This window comes from Schistocerca serialis, chromosome 1 (assembly GCF_023864345.2).
Source record: "Schistocerca serialis cubense isolate TAMUIC-IGC-003099 chromosome 1, iqSchSeri2.2, whole genome shotgun sequence".
NCBI lineage: Eukaryota > Metazoa > Arthropoda > Insecta > Orthoptera > Acrididae > Schistocerca > Schistocerca serialis.
This window is the reverse complement of record NC_064638.1, coordinates 88,899,134-88,919,493: the sequence shown is the minus strand read 5'-3', so window position 1 is coordinate 88,919,493 and position 20,360 is coordinate 88,899,134. Positions and strand designations below refer to the sequence as shown.

Here is a 20,360-nt window from a genome sequence, read left to right as displayed (position 1 = left end):
TTCCACTAGAACTGCACCTACTCTGTAACCACTAGCATCAGTTCTTGGCTCCATCTTGGGATTCTCATACTAAAGTTCCAGGATTTTTGACAATGCCAGTACCTCCTTAAATATGCATGAAGATCTTTCTTGTACCTCATTCCAAGATAATTAGCTGAGTCCTTGCAGGAGTTCTTGTTATGGGTATGCATTATGACTGAAATCTTTTATGAAACATCTATAATGAGAGCACTTTTTGAGGAACCCTTTGCATCCTGAATATGCAGAGGAGTTAGAAAATCTATTATGACTTTACTTTTTCTGCATCAGGCTTGAGCCTTTTTCCATTAACTATATACCGCATCTTACTTATTTCTTGGTCAGTGAAGAAGCGCTTTCTCTCTTCAGGCAAAGTTCTGTATGATGGACTCAATTCAGCACAGCTGCCAGGCACATTAGATGCTCTTCAAATGTCTTTGAGAGAACAATAATCCCATTCAGATAGCAAAGTAGCTTGTCCATCATGCATTCATATATGACTGGAGCACTGCGCAGACCAAATGGTGTAGCTTTGAACTCATATAGACCATGGTTCTTCATGAAAGCAATCTTTTTTTCCCAGTCAGCCTAATGAACCTCACCATTAAACTCTAGTCTCCATCCTGTGAACTTTGTTCTGCCAGTACAGTCTCCATATTCATAGCAGTGAAATACCTCATGCGATTCAGACAGTCCTAGGTGTCATCAATTCATAACAGTCGCTATACATAATTTGTGGTGATTTTGTTCAACTCCCAGTAATAAACACAGAAATACCAATTGTCACCTTTCTTTTTCTCAAGGACCATTTGGGAGGACTGAGGACTCCCTGACAGCTGAATGCTGGTGTCATATGAGGTGTGATTGGAAAGTTTTAAGAATGGGCTTGTGATTGTACAGTGGTGGTTCTCACATGCTATTGTGATGTATCTCCTTCAAAATAATCCCCTCCTGACTGAACATACCGACTCCAACAGTGTTTCCACTTTTGATAACATTCCTGAATTTTTTTTTTCCTGAAGTGTGTTAAGGACACTCTCCATATTTGCCTGGATGTCTTCAGTCGAGTAAAATCGCTTCCCTTTCAGTGAAAATTTCAGTTCAGGAGACAGGGGCCACACCAAGGGAATATGGCGGTTGTGGAAGCAACGGAATGTTGAATTTGGTCAAAAATTCAACAATGGAGAAGGCACGATGAGCTGGAGAATTGTCATGGTGTAGCACCCAACGCCTGTCTCTCCACAATGCAGACCTTTCCTTCTGCACCTTTTCATGCAAATGCTCAGGGACACATTTGTAGTATTCCTGGTTAATTGTTTGTCCTCCAGGGGTAAATTCATGATGCACGGTTCCTGTAGGGGGGGAATCTTCAACTGCGAAGACTGCACTTTGGTTTCAGGATCATATCCATATACCCATGATTCATCACATGTAATTACCCTATTTAACAAATTGGGTCATTTTTAGTCCAGTTAATCAGTTCTTGGCACACTTCAAATCCGTATTGTCTCTGGTCACTTGACAACATTTTTGGAAAAAATTTTGCGAACACTTGATGCGTGTTCAAATCTTCAGTTAAAATTGACTGAACTGCATAGAAACTTAAATTAAGTTCATCAGCCATCTACCTAATTGTAAGTCTATGATCAGAGTGCACTAAGTCATGAACTTTCACAACATTTTCATTCATTTTTGAGGTGGAAGGACAGCCGGATCGTGGTTCGTCTTCAAATGATTCACGGCCATTTTTAAATCTGTTGAACCAGACAGAAACATTTGACTGGCTCATACAATTATCTCCAAAAGCTGTTCTTAATAGTTCATATGTCTCAGAAGCTGATTTCCCGGTTTTAAAACAAAATTTCACACTAACTCGTTGCTCCGTTTTTACGTCCATTTTCACACAGGCAGAATCCGGCAACAAGCCCTAATGGACCCACACTCAACCAGCTGCCACAATGAGCTGAATAAAGGAAACAGTTTCCTGTCAGAGGGCATTCAAGGACAAGGTAATGACCCACTCCCCTCCCTCTGTGTACCTGCCCGCCAAACCGGTAAGCAGTAGCGGGTCCATTCTTAAAACTTTCCAATCACACCTTGTATGAGTTGTCTGCACTTCATGGCAGTTGGTGACCTAGAGGTCTGCTTGTCCATTTGTGATGAGTATGATTGCTGGCACCTAGATTTCTTTTGTGAAGCTGGGTAGTATACCTCGTGCTGGTTGTTGCCAAATGTTTCTTAATCACCGGTGTGAAATTTGACTCGGCATTTATCTTCTCTTTGTTGTTCTCATACCACTGCTGGAAGTGCCATCCTAAATTTAGATGTTGGCAGTATGTATCATCCCACCTGTTTCATTTAGCAACAAGCTTGAATCTTTCAGCCATTTTGTTGTATCCGGGCCAACATCTCCTGAAAACACTTCTGGATACATGCATTGCATCTGACTCACCGACGCTTTTGTACAGGTTGTTCATAATTGAAGTTCTAGTTTCAAAATGCTGTAGAAAGAGAACCACTGCTCAGAATGATGTCAAATACAAAACTCATATTATTGACCTATTGACGCAAGCAGATGAAACACTTGGGGGGAGGGAATTTGTCAATAGATGGCACTGTAAGCATCATAATGTAAAAGGGGTTGGCTGCAAATGACAGATGAATTGCAATTTGACAGCTATTGAATGAGTTGCACATTACATCATCCATACTGTTCAATGTGTATAATCGCACAAGTTCAGCAGTGAACAGTTTTGGCACTGTTATAGCTCGTGTCATATTGGAAGGGAGCCCTATTTTCAGTCGTTCTATGCATCCCCCACCATTAACTGCTAGTAGCCAATAAGATTCATTCTCTCTTCGAGCAACTAGCTGCGAGTTACAAACTGGACTGGGAGAATCTCTCTCCCACATGCTGCGCTGTTGCCATATTTTGCGACAATGCAATTTCATTCACAGAGTGACCGATTTATTCATTCAGATGTTGATGTTACTTTCTTGTAGCTATATAGCTGTGAATGTGTATCTGTAAATGTTTAAGTGTGATTTGCAAATGAAAATGTCATGTGACGGCAATAAACATGAAGTCCCTCACAAGCAACTTAAATTACTTGCCTATCGAGTATTGACTAAGTCATGCAACTGGTTTTATGATTTCCTGTCAAGATGATCGCTGTATGTAGTAATTGACAGAAAATCACCAAGTAAAACAGAAGTGATAGAAGCAATATCTGGCGTTTGCAAGGAAGTGTTCCTGATCTAATAAACGATTTAGGAGACAATCTGAGCAGCCCACTTAGACTGTTTGCAGATGATACGGTGATTTACTATCTTATAAAGTCATCAGAGATTGAAACAAATTAGAAAATGACTTAGAGAAGATATCTGTATGGTGAGAAAAGAGGAAATTGACTCTAAATAATGAAAACTCTGAGGTCATCCACATGATTACTAAAAGGAATTTGCTAAATTCGGTTTACAGAATAAAACACGCAGTTCTAAAGGCTGTAAATTCAACTAGACACTTCAGGATTACAATTGCAAATTACATGGGTAACGTTCTGTGAAAAGCAAACCAAAGACTGTGATTTATTGGTAGAACACTTAGAAAATACAACATGTCCTCTAAAGAGACTACTTACACTAGGCTTTTCTGCCTTCTTCTGGAGTATTGCTGTCAGGTGTGGCATCCACTACAGATTGAATTGATCAAAAAAGTTCAAAGAAGGGAAACTCGTTTCGTATTTTCGCAAAATAGGGGAGAAACTGCTACAGATATGATACGTGAATTGGGGTGGCAATCATCAAAACAATGGTGTTGCTCGTTGTGGCAGGATTTTCTCATGAAATTTCAGTCGCCAACTTTCTCCTCAGTGTGTGAAAATACTTTGTTGGCATCCATCTACCAGTTTTTCCATTCATCTGTAAAGAATTTGTGTTAGTATTTTGCAGCCGTGGCTTATTAAACTGTTAGTTCGATAATTTTCACATCTGTCAACACCTGCATTCTTTGGGATTGGAATTATTATATTGTTCTTGAAGTCTGAGGGTATTTTGCCTGCCTCATACATCTTGCTCACCAGATGGTTGGGCTGTCAGTAGTTCTAATGGTATGTTGTCTACTCCCGGGGCCTTGTTTCGACTTAGGTCTTTCAGTGCTCTGTCAAACTCTTCATGCAGTATCATATCTCCCATTTCATTTTCATCTACATTCTCTTCCATTTCTATAATATTGTCCTCAAGAACATCTCCCTTGTATAGACGCTCTTTATACTACTTCCACCTTTGTGCTTTCCCTTCTTTGCTTAGAACTGGGTTTCCATCTGAGCTCTTGATATTCATGCATGTGGTTCTCTTTTCTCCAAAGGTCTCTTTAATTATCCTGTAGGCACTATCTATCTTACCCCTAGTGAGATAAGCCTCTACATCCTTACATTTGTCCTCTATCCATCCCTTCTTAGCCATCTTGCACTTCCTATCACTCTAATTTTTGAGACGTTTGTATTCCTTCATTTACTGCATTTTTATATTTTCTCCTTTCATCAATTAAATTCAGTATCTCTTCTGTTACCCAAGGATTTCTATTAGCGCTTGTCTTTTTACCTACTTGATCATCTGCTACCTCCAGTATTTCGTCTCTCAAAGCTACCCATTCTTCTTCTACTGTATTTCTTTCCCCAATTCTTGTCAATCACTTCCTAATGCTCTCCCTGAAGCTCTCTGCAACCTCTGGTTCTTTCAGTTTATCCAGGTCCCATCTCCTTAAATTCCCACCTTTTTGCAGTTTCATCAGTTTTAATCTACAGTTCATAACCAATAGATTGTGGTCAGAGTCCACATCTGCCCCTGGTTCCTGAATCTCTGTCTTACTATTATATAATCTATCTGATACCTTCTAGTATCTCCAGGCTTCTTCCATATATACAACCTTCTTTCATGATTCGTGAACCAAGTGTTAGCTATGATTAAGTTGTGCTCTGTGCAGAATTCTACCAGGCGGCTTCCTCTTTCATTTCACCCCCCCCCCCCAAAACCATATTCACCTACTACGTTTCCTTCTCTCCCTTTTCCTACTATCGAATTCCAGTCACCCATGAGTATTAAATTTTAATCTCCCTGCACTATCTGAATAATTTCTTTTATCCTATCATACATTTCATCAATCTCTTCGTCGTCTGCGTAGCTAGTTGGCATATAAACTTGTACTACCGTGGTAGGCGTGGGCTTCATATTTATCTTGCGTTCACTATGCTGTTTGTAGTAGCTTACCCGCATTCCTTTTTCCTATTCATTATTAAAGCTACTCCTGCATTACCCCTATTTGATTTTGTATTTGTAACCCTGTATTCACCTGACCAGAAGTCTTGCTCCTCCTGCCACTGAACTTCACTAATTCCCACTATATCTAACTTTAACCTATCCATTTCCTTTTTTAAATTTTCTAACGTACCTTGTACTGGTCTGTGACTGGCAGTACCCAAGATTGATTGACGACGACAAGGGATCATACTGTACCAACGTCTCTATGCCGTTATTGCAGAGTATCCTGTTGCGCAAAGTACTTAGGCCACCAGTCGACCACCACACCTTTAATTAAGTACAGTTTCTTATTTTTAAATAGATGTTAAGACTGCAGAACGCTATCTAATTGCAGAAGGTTCCAGTTGGAGAGGAGCCTCTGACGACGACAAGAATCTAGCCCGCGCCGCAATCACACTGGCAATGGACTAATCGGACACAAAATCAGTACAATTAATATTGCAGCCACCTCTACCGCTGACCATGCAAACAGCCTGTCTGCCAAAGAATGGGAACAACTTCCTGCCTAGACACGACGCCGACATCGTACCAAACCACGATAGAACTACGAATAATCACTTAACAATATTCACACACCAATGATTACTGAAGTTAAGTACTAGTGAATAAATGGGCCTTTTTAATGAACCACTCTCGTTGTCTACAATACTGATATCGTCAGAGCAGCAAATTACTTTAATTTCAGTACCTGATTATCTTGCGTGATGATAAATGCGACATCCAACTATAGTTCAATTCTTTTATCTTGGCGGTTCGCACATGCCCGCCCAGACAAGGGAGATTGCTGCGTTGTCAGTTGTACGCGCCAAGAGAAGCAGAGCCATAGTATAGTTCGCAAACTTACGTTTCGGGGGGGAGCGCGCAGTTTATGGAGTAAAGCCACCACGGCCGCATTAACCCTTTCGCTGCTACAGAGACGTGCTCCCCGCATTCCGCGATGTGTGCGGTTTTGTCATCATTGCGCTGCTCGCCTGTGCAGACACATGGTGTTTCAACTGCTTTGACACACTTTATCATTCGATTTCACAAAAAGTATTAGGCCCAAAAATTTGATTTTTACACATCGTCTTGACTGACACCTTCCCCCCATAAATGACTTAATTTTGTTTCGATGTTCAACACAGTTATTGTGCAGCATTAGATGTAGTAAACCATTGCACGAAATTTTGATGAGTTTGCAGAGGTAAAAGTCCATAGCGTATACTTTCCGTATGGTCGATTTTAGTTGCCACTAGAAATTTCAAAAAATTACATTCAAATGAATAAAATTCATGAAGTAAGACACTTCGATATTGTTTTTAAATAAAGAAAATATTAAGCACTGAACAAGGTTTGAACTCAGAACATTTTGCTTAGCAGCCATACGCTTTAACCATTACGCTAATGCAGCTCGTCGTTCAATACAACTCCCGGAGGAGTTTAAAACATAACGCAAAATACCGACAAACACTGTTGGTATGGCTATGAATTACTCATGTTTCGTCGAAGTATAATAGGAAATAAACAATTACCGCTGTTCTTTATTGCGAAAAAGCGGTTAGTGAGAATGATACAAACACCTTTCCTTGCTATCGCAAGAATGCTTTTTCCAAACTTTCTATAAAAGAAAGTCTGCTGTCAAGACATTGCTTTTGTTCAATTACTTTATTTATGACTGAACGTTTCTAAAACTGAAGACACTCGTCCGTGCTCTGCACTGCAGTCGAGCTCTGGTAACGTCGTTCTCTGTTCATTGGCTGACTGTGTTTTGTGATGTCAGATGCGCAGAACGAACCTAAACTCCGCTGCCGTCATAAATGACGCGCACTTTAGCAATTGTTATCTTTCGCAACGAGCTTTTCACAACGCAGTACATACTCTCTGACATAAACTCGGAACTATTTTATTACTTTTACTAAAATACCAATCTGTCTACCGCCTTGAAATGATTATTCTGTTTATGGACACTTCCATCACTACTGTTAGGAATTAAAACATTTTTAATTCTCCCTTAAATATTTTTTCCAACTCGACGCAGCGATAATATGTAAGTGATGATACTTTGCATGCGTCACAGAATAACGAATTTTTATTAGTAGCAAAATCTTTGGCCTTTCCGTAAATAATTCAATTACTTCAATTAAACTTATTCATCATTTAGGAAGCTTTTTCCCTTAATTGAAATCTTTTCTTTAATATTGAGAAGATCTACTTTCAGTAGATTATTCATAATTTGATTCTTCTAGAACCTTTTACCAAGCACATTTAAAAACACCATATTATACGTGATATTGACTCCACTGTATCAATATCTCTGAATTACACTCGTTTATACTTCCGAAAATTCTATAGATATATTTACACTAGATACCAATTAAATAGACTGGAAGGTTTCCTTTAACCCCAATAAAATTGGATTTATTTTCCTTCTAGGTATCTCAATACACGTTGGTTATCACCAGTGCATGAGTGCCAGCAAATATATTATCATTCCCCACAATACGGAAACAAGTAATAAAAAAATCAAACAAAAATCCTAAATGTCACCGCCACTTTTCAACTAACCTTAAGTTACAATTTAAAAGCAAATTTTGACCTCTTCAGGCATTGACCACACGCGACCCGCTAAGTTCCCTAACATTTAAATCGGCCACTCATCACCTTGATGAATCAAGTTTTGGTTTAGCTATGTGTAGTTCGTTAAATGGTTCCTTCAATTTACTATTGCTTGTCTACTCAGTGATATGTGCACACCATCACCGAATAGTGAAACAGTTCATCGTTCGATGATCGAATTCGCTGTCTGCTGCAAGCTATTGGTCTTGAAAATACAACTACCAACACGTGTTCGAGGCTTTCCCTTCTCGATACACAGACGCACAATACCCAAGCCACCTCAATAAAAACGACAAGATAACATCCAAGATAACAGACATTGAAAGGCTTGTGCATGTAGCAGTAGACAGAATTCCCCTTCAGCATGGGCACACTGTGTGTGTCATGCACGTATCATCTTAAATTTACAATCTGATGGTTTGGACACGGACCAAGATATTAGATGGTATTACAATGCAGACAAAGTAAAGTAATTTTTTTTGGTTTTCTTTAAAGAATCATGGTTTAAAAATGTTTTTATCAACATATCAGTTGCATACACTGTACATGAGAACTTCCTAGCTTTTATTGATTAGGAATATGTAGCCTGTGAAATATTCAGACAATAATGTTCAGCACATTGCCCAAGGAGAAGTTATGCTTCTCCCAGCCTGTTGTATTACTTGAGAGAATGCGGGTGGATAAATTCATCAAAAACTCTTATATTTCAACACATAAACCCCTGTCATTTTCATGGCACAATTTGTAAAATGCCTTAAAATGAAAGGGAGGGTTACCTGTCAAGATGTCGATGGTTTTCGACATTATCAGTCCGCATTCCATCGAGTTATTCTCTGAAGATGGCTGATTGTTTGCTTGTTCAATGGATCATAAAGTCTTCTCCCACTGTAACATCAAACGAGTTTATACTAAATCGTAATGCCTGGTGACTGAAAAATACAATAAACTGTTGAAGAGTTAGAATGGTGTTGGCATGCAAAAGACTCTCATAGCATTTACTAAAGTGCGCGTCATTTATATTGGCGGCCGAGTTTAGGTTCGTTCTGCGCATCCGACGTCACAAAACACAGTCAGCCAATGAACAGAGAACGACGTTGCCAGATCTCGACTGCAGTGCAGAGCATGGACGAGTGTCTTCAGTTTTAGAAATGTTCAGTCATAAATAAAATAATAGAACAAAAACAATGTCTTGATAGCAGACTTTCTTTTATAGAAAGTTTGAAAAAAACGTTCTTTATACGAATTGCTTCATATTCTATTAATTAATTAAACCAAACAATCAATAAGACTCCTAATTCAGGCGAAAGCAAGGAAAGATGTTTGTATCAATCTCACGAACCGCTTTTTCGCAATATAGAACAGCGGTAATGTGGTGTCACCGCCAGACACCACACTTGCTAGGTGGTAGCTTAAATCGGCCGCGGTCCATTTAGTACATGTCGGACCCGCGTGTCGCCACTGTGTAATCGCAGACCTAGCGCCACCACCAAGGCAGGTCTCGTGATACGAGAGAGCACTCGCCCCAGTTGTACGAGAACCTAGCTACCGACCAGATGTATGAAGCCTTTCTCTCTCATTAGCCGAGAGACAGAATAGCCATCAGCTAAGTTAATGGCTACGAACTAGCAAGACGCCATTAGCCATACAGTGATTGTACTTAAAGTCTCCTGTGTATCGTCAAGATCGATGTACCACAATGATTGAGTAAAGTTAAGTATTAAACCTGCTCCGTACTTTTCTTCCTAACATTAATTACGTATCCTGTTCCAGTACTTCACGCCCGTCTGCGTTAGTCTAGCTTGCCTTTTCAGCCATCTCAACTTCACGGTGTCGGCCCAGATACCGACACAACAGGTAATTGTTTATTTCCTATTGTACTTCGACGAAGCGTAAGTAATTCATAGTCATACCAACAATGTCAGTATTTTGCGTGACGTGTTAGAGTCCTCATGTCGTTCTATAGTAACACGTGTTGCGTTAGCGTAGTGGTTGAGGTGTTTGCCTTCTACGAGAAAGGTTATGAGTTCAAACCTTGTGCGGTGCTTAGTATTTTCATTACTTAAAAATAATATCGACGTCCATTATTTCATGAATTATATTCGTTTGAATGCAATTTTTTAAAATTTCTAGTGCTTTGTCTCTTCATTAACCCTTTCGTTGCTGCAGACACGTGCTCCCCGCATTCCGCACTGTGCACGATTTTGTCATCGCTGCACTGCTCGCTCGCCTGTGCAAACACATGGTGTTCCCACTGCTTTGACAGACTTATCATTCGATTTCACAATAACTATTTCGCTCAAAAATTTGATTTTTATACGTCTACTTGACTGATACCTTCCCCCCATAAATGACTTAATTTTGTTTCGATGTTCAAAGCAGTTATTACGCAGCATTAAATGTAGTAAACCATTGCGCGAAATTTTGAAGAGTTTGCAGAGGTAAATGTCCATAGCGTATACTTTCCGTAAGGTCGATTTGAGTTGCCACAATGTTGAGAAAGAAATGTGGACAAGATACCTAAATTTCATATAAAATTTACTGTATAACAATATCTCATTTAATTTAAGTACGACATTGGTGTCGTATGTAATACTGAGAAATATTCCGTCTTTCACGACTGTAATAAAAGTTTTATTTACACCGGACGCGTTTGGCTTTATTTTAAAGCACTTCAATCAATGAAAGGTATGGCACATACACAATGGTACTCATGTTCTCTTTCTTGTTTTTCTTCCACAGTCGCCGGCCGCGGTGGTCTAGCTGTTCAGGCGCTCAGTCCGGAACCGCGCGACTGCTACGGTCGCAGTTTCGAATCCTGCCTCGAGCATGGATGTTTGTGATGTCCTTAGGTTAGTTAGGTATAAGTAATTCTAAGTTCTAAGGGACTGATGACCACAGATGTTAAGTCCCATAGTGCTCAGAGCCATTTGTTCCACAGTCGCAGTTTTACCAATGGTATTGAAATATATTCCTCTTCTGCAACTGTAATAAGCGACTTATTTAGACCAGACGCGTTTCTCTCTTTTGAAGCATCTTCAGTGGACAGTATTTTGTCTCCCCCATTGCCAAGTCACCTTTCGTAGTTTTGTGCTGCGATAACACAATATTCAACGTTTGTGTTGGCTGATCAGTGTTTTAGCAAATAAATGTTGTTTGTGTTTGCCACACAAAAAATTTATATTTGACATAGCTCTGAGCACTTCACTGACAGACGTTATATTCAAGTCCTAATGTTTTTGTACGTCCCCAGTTTTGTTTAATGTATTTTGTCAACTTCCTTTTGATTCATTGAAGTGCTTTAAAATAAAGCAAAACGTGCCCTGTGTAAATAAAGCTTTTGTTACAGTCACGAAAGATGGAATATTTGTCAATATTACATACGACACCTATGTGGTGCTTAAATTAAATGAGATATTGTTATACAGTAAATTTTATATGAAATTTAGGTATTTTGTTCACATTTCATTCTCAACATTGTGGCAACTCAAATCGACCATACGGAAAGTATACTCTATGGACTTTTACCTCTGCAAACTCTTCAAAATCTCGTGCAATGGTTTACTATATTTAATGCTGCATAATAACTGCGTTGAACATCGAAACAAAATTAAGTCATTTATTGGGGGAAGGTATCAGTCAAGAAGATGTGTAAAAATCTAAATTTTGGGCCAAATAGTTTTTGTGGAATCGAATGATAAGAGTGTCAAAGCAGTCGGAACACCATGTGTGTGCACAGGCGAGCAGTGCAGTGACAAAATCGCGCACAGCGCGGAATGCAGGGAGCACGTCTTTGTAGCAGCGAAAGGGTTAATGCGGCCTTGGTGGCGCGCTCCCCTCTAAACGTAAGCCTTGCGAACTATGCTATACTAGGGCGCTGCTTCTCTTGGTGCTTGCGTCGTGTGCAACTGGCAACGCAGCAATCTCCCGCGTCTGGGCGGGCATGGGCGAGCCTCCAAGATAAAAGAATTGAACTATAGTGACTGTACAGGTAACTGGACCCGCAGGACTCGTTTCCTCAAAAAGCACAGTCCAACAGTAAATGATGCCATCCACCTGAACCACACAGTCATCTTTGCAGAATGAGGTAGTACAAAAAAAGCCAAATGTTTGTTTTGCTGCCGGATCAGCAGGAAGCAACTCCTGAACATGGGTAATTCTATATGGATAGCAATGCAGGCTGTTTCGAAGGATTTTATGCACTGTGCTCACAGACATGTCCAGCATTAGGGCAATTCCCCCTGCATTGTAGGTTTGCACACCACCAATTGAGCCCTCTTGCAATACTGTGGCCACATCTTTGACAGATGTTGGATCAACTGCTGTCGTACATCTGCCACATTGAATTTCAAAAGAACCTGCCATTCTGAACATTGTAATCATTTACTCCAGCCCTGTAGTGGACACCAGACCAGTGTCTTTTTTCATACCCTTGCTGTAGGGCTGCTGATGCACTGTCACTGTTCTTATAAAACAGCTTTACCAGCAGTGCACAATCCCTTGTGGAGACAGTCGTGTTGGGTATCTCGGACACAAACCGAGGAACAGCTGTGTGCCGCACTAGCTGTTGGTTTGCATTTTCTGATGCTTACAGCGCTGTCTATTGGTCAAATTCCAATACCCTCCCCTCCAATGACATTTCCCCCTGTGTCAATAATATGCTTTTACGTAATTCTGGGCAGTGGTTCTCGTTCTGCAAACTGGAACTTTAATTATGGACACTATACATTTGGTACATTGACAATTCAGACCACATTGTTTATAGTCATGTTTCTGCCCATGAAGGCGATGATTTTTGTCTACATCTACATCTACATATATACTCCGCTAGCCACCAAGCGGTGTGTGGCGGAGGGCACAATTCGCACCAAAGTCATATTCCCCCCTCTGTTCCACTCGCGGATCACACGAGGGAAAAATGACTGTATGAACGCCTCAGTACGAGCTCTAATTATGCTTATATTTGAATGGTGGTCATTGCACGATTTCAAAGTTGGTGGTAATAATATATGCTCTCTGTCCTTGGTGAAGATTGGATTTCAGAATTTAGTGAGCAGCCCCTTCCATTTAGCGTGTCGTCTGTCTGCAAGTGTATCCCACTTCAAACTTTCTGTGTGTAGCATTATTGAATTCATGGCAGTGTCAGTATAGTTGTCAATCTCAGTGTCAGTGTCTGAGATACCCAGCATCTCCAACTTACTATGTCATTTAGAATTGAGTGTCAGTTACAATAAAAAGTTCGTAAACAAGAACAAATACTTCACCCTGTCAGCATCTTTATTGAGAAAACGTGAAAGTGCATACAGAGCTGTACTGTGTGCCTCAGCAGTCTGTGCTCCTGTTTGTACAAATATAGAATATTCTGTTAAATTCCAATATTCCATGATTAAATAAGTCCCAAAACACTCCAGGAGTACAAATTGTAAGTGATAAATTATTTTACAAGTTGGGAATCGAACTGGTGGTATGCATTTCATTAGCCGACAGTTGCCAAGGGAAATACCTGTTAGCGCACACTTTTTTTTTAAAAAATATATATAAACAAAATGGTGAAAATAATTATTGCATTACAAACTTGCAGTGCAAAGAGTGCCTTCTGAAGAAGTATTGAAATTAAGCTAAACTGGCCTCTTTTTCAACATGCCTCTTTAGAAAATAGCCACTAATTTTTTTCAAGCAGTGTAACAAGTGAGAAAATGCTGAAAGGGTAGTGATTGTTAATTCTTTTGTGTTTAGATGTACAACACTATGAAACTGAAATTAAAATTTCAACAGAGTAGTATGAAAAGCTGAATAGCAGAAAATTAATGTTAACTTCTTGGCATTTTAAACTAGTATTAAGTTTTATAATGAGCATTGACCATAAGCAAATAGGTTATTCTGTGGTTTCCAAGTGTGTCTTGACATTTTTTAAATTTTTTTAATACTGTTCTGACAGTGCTAGGGTGTATCAAAAGTAAATATGTTTGATTCATATTTCCACTAGTTAAATTTTCTTCTTCAAGACACACTAGTTATATTTTCTTCTTCAAGACACTTACTTTCTCTCATCAGCTTATTATTGTATTCCTGTGATATTATAAAACCCCCTAATGATTAACCAGAAGAAAAACTGAAATTATTCCCTATGGGGCATGGCACCAGCAACATCAAATGTCCTGTAGAGATTTTAGTGCAAATTATGAAACTCGCAATGTCCTAATTTCTTTACATTTTACTCACCCTCCTCTCTCACGGTATTTGTCAAAATGTAGAACAAGGACCGGAAATTTGTTTCCACAATGAATTATCTTGTGAAATACATGTTCACAAGTCCTTATACTTCACAAGGTTGAGGTTACTTTGCAGTGTTGTCTTTCTCATTTAGGTTAAAACATTGAAGGGCATAGAAAATAAATGAAAACTGGTATCGCAATGGAATGAAATTTCATTCTCGTATTCATTGTAAAGCACACCCACATATTTCACATAATATCCAGAAATTTTTGTTGTACATTTTAAGTGATTATTCCTTTGCAGCACTGTAATAACTCGTGCCATATACGTGATTTAATGTTGCAGGTGTCTACTGAAAATGCTAGACCAGTTACAGCAAAGTGAGAGTTGCCCATTGCGGCTACAGGCCCAGACTTGGCTACTTCATTCGTTGGTTCGTGGTGATGTTGCTCGCTTAATAGATCCTCTTCTGCTGATGCTATTGGATCCAGCCACAGCTCGTGTTAGTGTACTGCATGTCAGTGTCAAAGAGCGTGACCGTCCACAGAACCTGTCGTCTACTGATGTGCCTCGAGTTTATGCCATAAGCTCCATTGATGGCCACATTATCTATCATGTGTCAAGTACTTCTGCTCCCAGACATGGTGATGCTTTTGCAAGAAGAGTTTATACAATGACAACACTGGCAGCTGGTGGTAATGGAAAATGCCACATCACAGACAAAGATTCTTGTATGAAACTTCCAGATGTGTTGCAAGCACCTTCTCCTTCCAGCTGTCGAAATATATCGTTATTTGTGAATCCGTTTGCTGCATCTGCTAGCAGCAATACAAACTCAAATGATTCTGCTACTGAGGAAGACTCTACTGCTACTTCACACAGTAAAACACCTGAGGCATCGAGTTACCCTGGTGAATTGCCTAGGTTTGGTCGCTCTTGGAAGTTAAGAAGTGGTCGGGGGAGAAATAAATTGGCTGCTTTTGGCAATGCTTCAACAATTGCAATTCACAAAAAGAGCAAGAGTGCTGAATTTCTACAGTCTGACATACTGCCCAATGGAACTTACAGGAAACTTGGCAGTGGGAGCCAAACTAGTCTCAGTTGTGGAGACGAAGAAGAAAATTCTTCTGACAGTAATTTATCAGAAAGTTGTGAGGATAGCACTGGTGTTGTTAGAAGATGGTCACTTGGAGAGGATGTACTAGCCGACTTTGATGATTCAGTTGCCGAAAATAGCTGTCTTGAAATGGGGAAGGAAGTAACAACCAGCAAGGAGATAGTTGAACAAATATTGTATGAGGTATTGGATAAAGTTGTCAGCAGTTTTGAAGAAAAAGATCAGGTATGATATATAGTGTTTCTCTAAAGATTTAGCATACTATGATTGCAGTGTCTTCATTTATCTATTTTATGCATCCATTTCCGTAAAAATGTGATAGCATGAAGTGTGCAACAGAAGAAACTTTGTTTACAGTATGAATGAGACCTAAAATATAAAGCAATGCTAATTTTAATAACACCACAGAGAGATAATTGGACCACTTGCGTCAACACACATAAGCTCCCAACTCTCACCTGTCTCTAATGACCTCAACATTGTAGTGATAGGTGTGGTCAGTGCCCCACATTTGCTGTTAATTAAAGTTTATTACATTTAATGATTATAGTAGACTTGCACTTGAGTGTAACATTTGCAAACTGATAATAAATGGAGTAGATGCACAAGCTGTAGAAATGTAATTAGAGTTCATTGCAATAATTTATGTGATACTGAACCTTGGCTAGTGAATTTCAGTTACCCTTTACAAAACAGTTAATTTTGTTTTGTCATTGTGATTATAGAAGGAATACAAAATAAGATCATGATACTGATTAAATCTTCCAGGATCACTTTGCAACATTTTTTTTATTGTTGCTGTGAGACCAATAGAGGATTGGCATTGGCAGGTGAACAATGATGGGAACACTCAAGTGAATGTCATTGCCATTGAATGACTGATGTTTTGGAGGCATGATTGTGCAGTGTCCATGGTGCACCTTGGAGGAAAGCAGCCTGTGTAAGTGGTAGTGGGATGTGTGTTTCCACTGTGCCCTAGGGCTGTGCGTGGATAGGCATCTACCAGCTATGACTCGAACAAAGAGTCATAGCACTTGGAACCCAAGTACTGAGTGACCATTCAAAAGCTGTTCTGAAGTGCATTGAAGTCTCATCCCTTGAGCAAGCTCTCTTTTAACCTCCTGCAGAATGTTGTATGATTGTGTTCGTACCCCGGACTTGCCAGCTCAGGTTCTTTACAAATTGAATTATTTTACAAGTTACATAGTTCTTCTGTAGTGCCCACTTTCCCCATATTACACTGGCTCATGTATGTGTGAAGAAAGTTTTTTCTGATAGTACCCAATGTTTATTGTTTTAATTTCTCCAACATCCCCATTTGAAGTGTCCATTTTTCTGCTCTGTTGTTGAGAAGCATCTTTATTCTGCATCTACCTCTGCTCCCAGTTGAGACATAAAATACATAAAATAGAGCCGTGGAAGGGGAGGGCGGTCGGGATTTGATTGGAGCCTTTCTCTGTCTCCGATTCGAATCTTCAGATAGTTAGGCCCCTGCATCAGGATTGCCTGGATGTCTCATCTGTCTCATTCATTACAATGTTAAAGATCATTAAAAACTGACCTTCCTTTTCCTTAACTTGTTCTACACTTTCAGTTGCTTGTTGTGGAGAATAATCTCTACACATTTCTCCAATTATCATGTGCCCAGTTATAGACAGTATTAACAAGTTGTGTTGAACAGATGAAATTCATACTAAGTGTCAAAAAACCTGTATTACATTTGTGATTTGTTTCTATTTACAAGTTTAAAGTATTCGACCTCGGTCTTTAATGTGGGTCTTGTAGAATAAAATTTAGTATCAGAATTCTCTCTTATTGCTTGCTAAATAAAGTACTTGATTTCCTATGCTGTTTAGATAGTCAAATCCTGTTTTGAAACTCCAGCAAACTTGCACAAGAGTTTTTTGATGTACCATAAAAGATAAATTTGGGGGTAAGTGCAAATCTTTCAGCGAGATAAAAGTGCATTTATTTTCATACATATAATGACCCTTAGACATGTAGGTTCCTTCCTTGCAGTGAGAGATATTTCAGTTATTTACATAATTCTTTATATCAATAAGATACACTAAGTCTGCTGCCCATTTGCCATCACTTAGTGCTGTGCTTCTCAGTTCATTTCCAAAAATAGGGTGATTTCCTACCAAACTGCAGAGAAGCACTAAGAACTTTGTGTTTACTAATCCACCAAACAGCACGCCATGTTACCCTACAATGAATATGTTTTCATGAACTTTACTCATCACTTCAAAAATGTGATAACTGTAGGTTATATATTCTGTGCATCTCCCATCTAAGTTTTCCTCAATTACCTGCATTTCTGAGTAAGCACCTCACTGAAGTTAAGTCTGTTACATCTGTGCTCCCATTAAATGTTAGTGAATAAGCAACAAAAATGTGACCCCTTTGCTTCATGTGTTTTTCCAGTTATATACCCATTTGTGAATTCTGTGAGAAACAGTTTACGTGGAAAAGTGAACTCTTTCAGTTTATGTTACTGCATCTCCTGTTGAGCCCTCAGTGATGGCGCACATATAGCTTTTGAGCAGGTTACTGAAAGAGATCTGAGGGAATTGTCTCTGTGGTATGTACTTCATTGTTATCTAGTAGCAATGCTGCATTGGATGCATATTTGTCAAAGTAAGTGATCTAAAAATTACTTCCGTGAAACTCTTCTGATAGTTTGTTTACTCCTGAAGAAAAGGTAGACTATTTATGTATGAATGCTCTGTGCTTCAAATTTACATCTTGTTACACTTTGCTCTTGATATTGGCACACAAAGCACCAATCTAATTTTCCAGTGAACAAAAACTATTCTTCACAATTAAGCGATATTGGTAATAGGCTACTCACGGCAGTTTCCCTTGCTCTTTTCCACATTCGCTACAAAGTAGAAGACTGTTAACGGCAAGAATCATTACTACTCAACGTGCTCAGGCCACAAGGTCAAATATATATTAAGCTACCTAGTGGGCAATTTATTAGGTGCATCTGACCAGCTGGTGACCTCAGGAGATCACAGATGCCCATGCTCTGCTTGATGGAGTTCACAAAGGCTGCTCCAGATATTCTTTTCCCTCTTCAGATGTTGATAACTAGCATAGAACTGGAGCAAAATTAAGATAATTGTCACTGTTGATCATTTGGACATATTATAAGACACAGTCAGATGAAAACAAGAGACACAATGTAATGGACATTGTATAGGCATGGTGATGCAGGTAGGTGTGTGCATAGATGAGTCATCTGTTGGGAGCCAGGAAGGAACAGAGCAAACATTCACCACTGTGCAATTTGTCTGTTGCACGTACTTGACATGAGGTCAAAGAGTTGTGTGTGCATCTGACTTAACTATGAAGGCCGGGAAAGAGGAACAGCAATGTGTAGTGCAGTGGAATGAGTGTCAGGAAATGAGATTCAGTAACTTCCTGCCCAAATGTCTGCTATATATGACGAATGTAGTATGTCACACGTATGTGTGCTTGCTTGAAATAAATGATATCCAAGAGGTGTCATTGAAAGACATCAGTCAGCCAGGACAGGCTCATTAATGTCATTACCCCTTCTGTTATTGCTGCGGTTAATGCTCCTGTCAGAACTTAACGACGGTGGACAATGGAAGGCATTTGAATCGTGCCAAGCACCAGTAGTGGTACTGCTCACGTCTTCATGACAGTCCTGGAAAATCTAAGCCAAGTAGATTCCTCACAGTCTGATGGAGGAGCAGAAGTTAAACAGTATGTCGTCACTGCAGCACCTGGAGTGGTATCAAAATGGAGAATATCATTTCCTGGCCCATGTTTTCATGGGAGATGGAACATGGTATTATCATGTTGAGCTGGAGACCAAGTGTCAGAGCCAAAAGTGGAAGGACATGGATTTACCCCCACCAAAAAAATCCAAAGCCGTGAATGTCAGCTCTGAGAAAGTCCTGACGACCTTTTTCTTCTACTGCTAGGGCCCACTGCGCATTGACTTTCTGGACCACAGAACCACAATTAACCCACAGCAGTAGGCGAACACTTTGCAAAAATTGAAGTGCACCATCAAGTCCAAATGCCCTGGAATGTTGATGGACAGCAGCATTCTGTTATAGGATAATGCCTCTCCACATGTTGCCAGGGTTGTTTCGACTATGCTGCAGATGTTTTACTGGGAAGCCCTTACACATCCTCTGTACAGTCCTGATCTCTCCTCAGGCTATTTCCATATATTTGGGGCCCTGAAGGAGGACATTTCATGGCCACTGATTTGCTTTGGATGAAGAGGTGCATGGCTGGGTTCAAACATGGTTCCACAGGCAACCACAAATATTTTTCCATGAAGGCTTGACTGTCTTATCTCACAGTAGGATAAATTTGTTAACAGTTATGGCAATTACTTTTGAAATAGTGAACAGTTTCTCCATCTGACGTGTTTTCATTTGATAGCCCCTGATATATGTTTGTGTAGCAGTTCTTCCCATCTTGTTAGAAAAAATTACATGACTTCTTGTTCCATAATAAAAATTTTCAAACTTCTCTTACTAGTATTTCACCTTATGGTTACAGCCCAGAAAAAAAAGCCCTGCTCGGAATTGTCCTATTTATTTTTAGCTGATTAAAATAGGATCTTTGCATCTGAAACATGAAATCCATTAACAGTTATTGTCTCTGTAATCCAATCACAAGATTTAATTCAAGAACCAGTTCCACATTCATCTTACCAGGAAATATTTTCAGTAAGTTCATATTTTATTTTAGACATTTCTGTTTGAGTACTCATACAAATTCCAGACCAGAAGATGTGGTCTGATTAAAAGGAATGAAGGAACTTAAAGAAAAGAAACAGATTTTAAAGTTTATCAAAGTTATTGTTCTCATAGAAAAAGAATCGAATGTAACTAATATTTAGGAAAGGACGCCTATTATTCATGTAATATAATGATATCTTGTGTAACAGTGATATTTTAATTCACATTTTCACACAGTTTTCATTATTTTGCTTTTCAGGAAATGTAAAACGACAGTCGCTTCTTTATCAATGATCTTTTGATGTGTTTATGATACTGGGGGAAGTATGCTTGTAACGAAAGGAGAAAAGTGTACAGGACTGGAA

At 39.4% G+C, this 20,360-nt stretch overlaps 1 protein-coding gene across 1 annotated transcript in view; it reads left to right on the top strand.

Moving 5' to 3' along the window:
- LOC126462349 (protein dopey-1 homolog) overlaps positions 1-20,360 on the top strand; it is a 345,125-nt gene that overhangs the window by 129,350 nt on the left and 195,415 nt on the right. Inside the window, exon 14 of the mRNA XM_050096065.1 lies at positions 14,491-15,487. Coding sequence (XP_049952022.1) covers positions 14,491-15,487 — 997 coding nt within the window. The remainder of the gene's footprint in view (positions 1-14,490; positions 15,488-20,360) is intronic.